General features: G+C 55.1%; 1 protein-coding gene across 1 annotated transcript in view; it reads left to right on the top strand.

The window, feature by feature from the left end:
* The first annotated feature begins 1,057 nt into the window (after positions 1–1,057).
* The window catches only part of CCN4 (cellular communication network factor 4), a 44,836-nt gene continuing 37,782 nt past the window's right edge, over positions 1,058–8,111 (top strand). The window contains exon 1 of the mRNA XM_019651273.1: positions 1,058–1,295. Coding sequence (XP_019506818.1) covers positions 1,227–1,295 — 69 coding nt within the window. The 5' untranslated portion in view covers positions 1,058–1,226. The remainder of the gene's footprint in view (positions 1,296–8,111) is intronic.

Raw genomic sequence — 8,111 nt, 5'->3', positions numbered from 1 at the left:
TTGGAGGAGCACAGTTGTGTTCCTGAAGATGTGTGGAAGGAAATCTCAATGCAGAGTTCCCACTGAAGCGCCGGGGCCCAGAGAAGGAACTTGCTGGGGTGTGAGACGAGCAGCAAGGAGACCATCGTGGCTGAGAGTAGTGCCTGAGAGGAAGAATGGAAAGAAAAGTGTCCAGGGAGGCAGCTGGCCTCGGAGGCCATGCCAGGACTGGGGATTCCACGCAAAGTCAGCGGGCGGGCTTTGGGAGGCTGCAGTCAGGAGTGTGCCGTATCTCCATGCAGTTTTCCTGGGCTGGGTCTGGTGGCTCTGAGAAGCGTGGAGGGTGGGAGGACACCATGGGTCATCACTCGAGAGGCTGTCCCGGAGACCCACCTGGGGATGAGGGGACTGGGCGAGAGCAGAGCAGGACCCATGGAGACCCCACACCTGTGGGGCAAGCGTCCAGCAGGGCGTGAAGGCCGCACACCCCAGGGGTAACATGTGCCCAGATATGGGGAGACAGCTCCAGCTGCAAAGGACCTGGCTGAGGGGCAGGGAACGGCAATCCCACAAATTGGTAAGCACAGCATCAATTTGTAGAGGAGATGATGGTGTGAGCCCGAGCAGAGCGCTGAGTTCATTTGTGAATTCCTGTCATTTCTAGATCAGTGCACTCAAAGCCATCTCCTCTGCTTGCAGCCAGGCGGAGAGGAAAGAAAGATGACAAATGAAAACCAGAAGTGGGAACAGCCTGAAGAAAGCGGAGGGAGCTGACTTTCCCCACTGGGCGTGCTTTCAAAGCCCCCCACCCGCCCACCACAGTAACTGTATCTCCTGCTCCACCCGGCACCCTCCCAGGAATTCCTGCTCTCCACCTTTGTGAAACAGCCTGCAGGATGGCCCAGCTCTCTCTGTGAGAATTTGCCACCCCAGTGTGAAATCATAGCCCTGCAACTTTCCCTTTAAGACTGTCAGAGTCGGGGAGGCAGCCAAGCCTGGGCTGGAGGTGGGGACAGAGGGAAGAAAGAAAAAAAGAGAGAGGCAGGAAAAGTTTTTTTTTCAGAGGAAAATGCAGGGTTTGTCCTTACCCCTGACGTCAGATCTTGCTTCCATAAAACCCCCAAGGGCTGTGGGACGAGGCGTATCTGGTGCCTCTGATGGGCTGGGCCAGTCTCGGCCCGGCTCCCCCGAGAGGTGGTGGGTCCTCTGGGCTGCTCGGTCGATGCCTTTGCCACTGATTTCCAGGCATGAGGTGGTTCCTGCCCTGGACGTTGGCAGCAGTGACGGCAGCAGCCGCGGGCAGTGCCATGGCCACGGTGAGTCCTGCCCGGAGGGGCTCAGGGAGGGTACGTCCCCCAGCTCCCTTCTCTCCCTGGTTCTGTGTGGTGGGCAGGATGAGAGGGGCTGGAAAGGGGGGGGACAGGGCAGGGGGAGTGGGGCTGCATGGGGTCAGCAGACTCGCAGGGTGAGGAGGCAGGGGCAACAAGCGAAGAAACACAAGCAGGTCATTCATGCCCTCTTTCCCACCTGAAACGGAGCAGAAAGGAAGGGGCGCCGAGTCGAACTGGGAACTGGGGGCCTGGACTCCAGACCCCACTTTGCCAAGACTGGCTGTGTGGCCTTGGGCTAGTCACTCATCCTCTCTGAGCAGCGTGAGGTGAGGAAGTTGTTAAGAGACTTCTAGAGTCATTGAGTTTGGAAAACGAGCCTCTAAGTGTTGGATACATTACAGGAAGAGGAGATGGAAAATGCCAAGAAAACTTGGAAAGGAAAATGCCAGCTTTCAACAAAAGTGCCTCTCTCGAGTAAACAGTGCTTGGGGTGATTTCTAACCCCCGCTGCTGCCACCTTGGGCTTGCAAAGCCCTCTACAGTTTAGGGAGCACGCACGTTAGGGTCCTGCGTATGAAGCTCGCTGTCTCAGGGGAACGCTGAGGGTTCCCTGTCTCCCACTTCCATCTCAGGGCATGTCGAGGGGAAGGGAGGGAGGTCTGCACCTCCAAGAAGCCAGGGGAGCAAGATACGTGGCAACACAGCGCCGGCCTGCTCGGCTGGGTGTGGAGACAGGCACAGGGCGGGCAGGAGGGGGCAGCTGGGAAGAGCCACTGAATCCAGCGTCCCAGGGCCTGCTGCCAGTCGGGAAGCCAAGAGGCAGAGGGAGGGTGGCAAGAGGGGTTTTCTTACCCACTTATACTGGCAGATTCCTTTGGGATCAATGTGCCCCATTCGTGGATGAGGAAACTGAGGCTCGGTAAGCAAGTAGCTTACCCATGGGCTCAAAGGCGCCGGTTCTGATTCAACCTGACCTGAGGCAGAAAGCTGGCAGCTGACTGTATCCAGGTGCCTCACAGGAGCTGGGTGAGGGGTCTTTCCCCACGCGCCATAGAGTGACTGACGAGGGCAGGGGGATTGTCTGTCTGATTCATTGTTCAATTCTCCGTACCCTGCGTGGCGCCTGCCTGTCCTGCAAGAAAAGGTATTCATACCGTTTTACAAACGCAGAAAACAGAAACAGAGCAAGTAAAGGACTTGCTCAGGGTCTCATCATGAATCAATGGCCGGGGCTCAGACTTAGAGCTTTTCTTGCCAAATCCCACTCTTTCTTCCAGAGTTTTCCAAGCATTTCCTATAGACTAGAGTAACCAGAAGGAGCCAACTCAGCCCTTCCTTCATGGCTGGGAGGACAGGGAGTGGATGGAGAAGAGGTGAGGGCTGGAGGACAGTGAGGTCTGAGTGAGGCGGCGGCGGGGAGAAGTCTGCAGGTGGGCACAGGGACACTGGGGCCCCAGGTACCTCCCAGAGCTGCCAGCGCTGGGGAAGAGGGGGTACAGAGCCATGGGCTCAGCCCAGGGGACACACAGCACAGGAGCCGAGAGTCCAGATGGTCCCAAAGAGCAGGGTGAAGGCACCTCCTTTCCGTGCAGCCCCTGCCTGGGGACCTCCTTTGGGAACCCAGCGGGACCCACTGAAGAGCGCCCCCCACACAGCCGAGCGCTGGAGCTCTGCAGCATCCTTACTGCCCCCCCGGTGAGGGCCGTAAGACGAAGGACAAGCAGTGTCCTGCTTTACGGCCAGATTCCGGGCATGGCCGTCCTCCCCTGAACGAATGTATACAGGGAATGCGAGCCTAGTCAGGGCCCCAGTGGGGTTTTCATGGAAAAACTGATTATAGATATTCATATGGAAGGAAACGTGTGTGAGAATCGCCAAGAAAGCTTTGAGGAAGTGAGGTTGTGAGGGAGGGCTCACCCCATCGGATAGTAAAACGTTATCTAAAGTTTCTGTAATCAAAGGAGGAAGAGATAAATCAAGGAGCGAGACAGGGTACTGAGCTCAGACTCCGAGCCAGGTGTACTCGGGAACGTAATATATGATAAAGGTGTGCTGCAGATATGACTTGTTTTTCCATCGCTTTGTTCTTCTCTTCCTGCTACAAGTATTCAGTACCCATCAGGTGCTAAAAGAAAGGGCTACATTTAGCATTGCCAAGTCCTATCTACGTCTGTCCGTAAGGCCTTCCTCAGTTCATCCAGCAGACATTTATTAAGCACCTCCTGACATTCTCATAGCAATACTATGAAGCAGATGCTCCTATCGTCCTTTGTAGATGCAAATCCTGAAGCTCAGAGAGGTTAAGTAATCTGCCCAAGGTCACACAGCTAGTTTTCAGTGGAGCCGACATTTGAACCTAGGTCCAGCTCTGGGCAGCACAACCTGCTGCCTCCCTGGTCCACATACTGATGCAAGGATGAGAAGCACATGGTCCCTGTCCCTAGTGAGCTTATAGGCTAGTGAGGCAGGTGACAGCCACCCACACGTCAGAACGAGAGGTGACAGGGGAATGTCATCCAGGAGAGACAGGCTGGGTGCAGGCTCTGCCACTGGCTGTGCCAGCTTCAGCAAGTCCCTTACCCATTCTGGACCTCACTGTCTCCACTTGTTAGTGGGGCCAACAACCTCTGCCCCTCCACAAACTCCCTGCTGCTGGGGAATAAACATAGGACCTCTTGAGAGAAGCCTGTGAGAAGCGTGGGGTTGGGTGGACAAATGCTGTGCTAACACATACTTGGGGGGATCATTAGGTCTGCGGTCACCTGCGTGCAGTGGAGACCCGTATCCGTTCTCCCACATACAGGCACGTGGGGGTGCACAGGTGTGCATGTGTACAGAGCATGCGTGTAGTGGGGGTGTGAGTGCCTGAGGGTGAAATGCAAACAGGTTCTCCGCTCCGAGGACCACCTGTAACATAGCGTAGGCCCTTTTAAAAGGCGTATCCCTGTTTAAGAGTGAGAGCACAAACACTACACCTTCCTTACACCTCCTATCCCTAGCTGGGATCTGAGGGAACATTTCAAACCCCACCCCAGGCCCCACACCCAGCAGCTCCCAGCTCAGCCCTTCAGCCCACCCCTTGTCTGGGATGCCGGCGAGAGCCAGGCAGGGGTAGACATGTTCCACCTGGCATGGCCCTTGGCTGGGCTTGCTCTCTGCAACGGGCATGGGAGCATTGCTCCTTGAGAGGCCGGACCCTGGCCTCGGGCTGGGTTCCTGGGCCTGTCAGCAGAGTGGAGGGAAGACACCTCCCCCAGGTTTCAATAAGGGCTTCTGCCCGCCACCTCCCCCCCGCTCCATGCCCCCCTCCCACCTCACCAGCAAAGCAGCCAAATGCCAGGAGGCTGCTCTGGCTTTGGCTTTGTACAAACAGAAACCCTGGAATTCCTCCCAGGAACCTCCGCCGCCTCTCTGGGAGCAGGGAGGGGTTGCTACACACACTATGGGTAACATATGGTTCAGGGTGGGGTCCCCAGAGGGGCCCGGCGAGATACTAACCACGGCCCGGGAAGCAAAGCAAGAAAGGAAGGAAGGGTCTCGATAGAACCATGTAAAACTGAGAACGTCTAGGACCGGAGTGTGGACACACTGTTCATCCATTCAGAGAACATAGGGAGCTCCCTGTGTCCCAGTAATGCGGGTGACGATGCAGGCAACTGTGGGCCAAGTGTTCGCTGTGTTTGGGTGCACTGCTCTGAGCACTCTGCATATATCAACTCACTTGAAAACCACATACCTTTGAGGCAGGCAGTGCCATTCCAGTGCAGACCAGCACCTTCCAATCAGGAGCCACTCCCCCACCTGAGGCTACTGAGCATGTGACACGTGGCCAGTCCCAGTAGAGCTGTAAGACTTAAATATGCACCGGAGTTCTAAGACTTAGTGTGACTACAAGAACGTAAAATTCTCGTTATAATTTGTCTATTGACTCCATATTGAAATGGTAATATTTTTCGTATTGGGTTAAACGAAGTATGTTATTAAAACAAAATTCACCTGTTTTTTATGGGTTTTTCGTGTGGCTGCTAGAAACTGTAAAACTGCACACAGGGCCCACATTATGTTTTACTGGACAGTGTTGACCTGGAAAGACACAGGAGTCCACAGAGGGGTTACAGTAGGCGGGGAGGGAAAGCCACTGAGAGCTCTGATCCCAGCTCCTCCACTTCCCAGCTGTGCGCACTCGGACAAGTAACCCAGCCTTTCTGAGCCATTGTCTTCCTCTGTAAAAGGCGTAATAGTGGTACTTACTTCTTGGGGTTGTTGGGGCAATTACAGAATAAAACGGGGATAAGGCATACAAAGCCCCTTGCACAGCTGAGGGGACATGGGGAATGACCCCCGTTGTTCTAAGAGCAGGAGCGGGGGCATTCCCAGCTTGAGTGGAAGCACTGGCCGGAGACACGGGCCAGGTCCCAGCCAGCAGGGCTTTATAAAGGCCCCAGGCTCAGCGCCAGGCGGGTGGAGGAGGGGCGGACTCAGTGCTGAAGAGCCAAGGTTTCCACATCCTGGGTTTCGTGTAGGAGAAATACTGATGATGGTGGTGATGGTGATGATGATGGTGGTGATGATGGTGGTGATGGTGGTGATGATGGTGGTGATGATGGTGCTAGTGGTGGTGATGGTGGTGATGGTGATGATGGTGATGGTGACGGTGCTAGTGGTGGTGATGGTGATGGTGGTGATGATGATGGTGGTGATGGTGGTGATGATGATGGTGGTGATGGTGATGGTGGTGATGGTGATGGTGACGGTGCTAGTGGTGGTGATGGTGATGGTGATGATGGTGATGATGGTGGTGATGATGGTCATCATGCTGATGGTGGTGATGGTGGCGATGGTACTGACGATGGTGATGGTGGTGATACTGATTCTTGCAGGTGAGACTTGTGTCTTACAACCCCGAATCAGGGTCCCTTGACGCTGACCATGGATTTCAGAGCCCACCCACTTACTTGTTCCACAGATGCTAACAGCCCTGCTGTGTGGCCAGCCCCTTCCTACCTCAGGAGATGGGGTGATAAATGGTTGGCTCTGTCCTTACCATCGAGGATGGCTCACGTGTTACAGACGACTTTTACACTAGCAGAGAGAAGTGCGTTGAGAAATCAGAGAGGGACGCTCAAAAGGCTGTGAGAGAAAAAAAAAAACCAGTTCTGAGACACTGAGCCTGAATTCCCGGGGAGACCCCAGTCACCTGCATGTTAAGTGGCGCCTTGAAGATTCTTACGCACACTTGACTTCAAAAACCATTGAATTAGATGGACTCTAGTCTCTCCTCCCGCTTCGGGATTATGTGAATCTGCCCCTTCTCCTCCTCCCTTCTTTCCCATGAGAGAAGGAGGTGGAGGGGAAAGGAGATAAAGAACTGGAGCGGGAGGAACTGGGGCCTCTCAAAGCATGAATAATGGACATTCCAGGGGATGTGATAAAGCCTGTGTCCGCCCACCCCAAGGCCCCCCATCTGCAGGCAAGTCCAGGCTTGCGACGACTATGGATCTGATGGGCTCTGGTGTGGGGGTGGAGGTAGTCTTGGAGGGGGGAGCGAGAGAACATGAACGCCCAGGACCGAAGGAGAGGACGGGAGGGGTCTAGCCCTGCCTCTCTCCTTCACAGAGCCTGAGAGTGGAGGGGAAAGCATGTGTGTGTGCGAGGAGCCTGCCCAGGGCTGGGTGCGGGGAGGACGAAGGGGTAGGGGAACGTCTCAGAGAGCAGGCACTCACAGGCCTGCTTTGGGGGCAGAACAGTATCCTGCTTTTGCCTGGATAGCCAGAGGACCAGGGGAAATTGCTCGTTGCTGTGACTTTAGGCAAGCCACTTGCCCTCTCAGTGCTCACTTTCTAACCTTGAGAAGGAGGAGGCTGGACGTGACCCCTAAGTTTTCTTCCGGCTGGAGCCACCACAGAGTCCTAGGGTCCACTCATTCGTTCACCGGTTGGGCCCATGATGTCACCAGCAGTGGGGCTTCTGTGACATAATTCTTGTAGGGGAGCTCATCCTACTGACCCTCAAGAAAGAGCGTTGCTGACCTTTGCACCCAAAAGGGGGCTGTCCCGTGCTCTGAGATGTCCCCCTAGACATCTTCCTCCCTTTAAGATGTCCAAGTGTTCTCCCGTTGGCCCATGTCTTCTCTTTGAATTCTGAGAGTGAACTCCTGGTCTCATAAAGCTGGAAAGCACACCACCAGCTCAAACTTCAAGGAGTCCCATGCCTCTGTGGTCCTTAGGGTCCCCAGGTGCTGCCTGCGAAGACCAACGCCAGGCTCCTCCAGGCTCCTGAGTCAGGCTGGGCAGGGGTCCAGGACTTGAGAGTTTCCACACTTCCCCCCTGCAGGTAATCCTTGAGGTCTTGTCAGTTCTGAAAGCCTCTTCGTAGAAACAGGTGCCATTGAAAGGCTTCAGTCCCTCCTGTCTCCCCATCTCCGGGAATAATGCCTCCATCTGTCCCCATCAGAAACCTAGGGCTGCTATCCCTGCTTCTCAGCTTCAGCCGGTCCCTCCTGACCCCATCCTGTAACTCCAGGGCTTCCTCCGGCCTGGAGGTCAGGTCCATACAGGGAGCTCAGAGAGAAGAGGATGAATGAACTGTGCAATCGGAATGATCAGACTAAACCACGGAGTCGGAATTTAGGAACGGGTCTGCCTGAGCACGTTCCTTAACCTTTCCGAGCCTCTGTTTTCTCCTCTGTGAAATGTGGGCATCTACTTCTGAATGTAGACGTGCCAAAGAATGAGTCAGGTGGGCAACAGAGCCCGGAGCCGGTGGGCCCATCTGCTTGCCTTCTTCCTGGGAGCCTGGCTC

Source organism: Hipposideros armiger, unplaced genomic scaffold, assembly GCF_001890085.2.
Source record: "Hipposideros armiger isolate ML-2016 unplaced genomic scaffold, ASM189008v1 scaffold_157, whole genome shotgun sequence".
Classification (NCBI taxonomy): Eukaryota; Metazoa; Chordata; class Mammalia; order Chiroptera; family Hipposideridae; genus Hipposideros; species Hipposideros armiger.
Note: the sequence above shows the minus strand (reverse complement) of the source record. Positions and strands in the feature narration are given on the sequence as shown.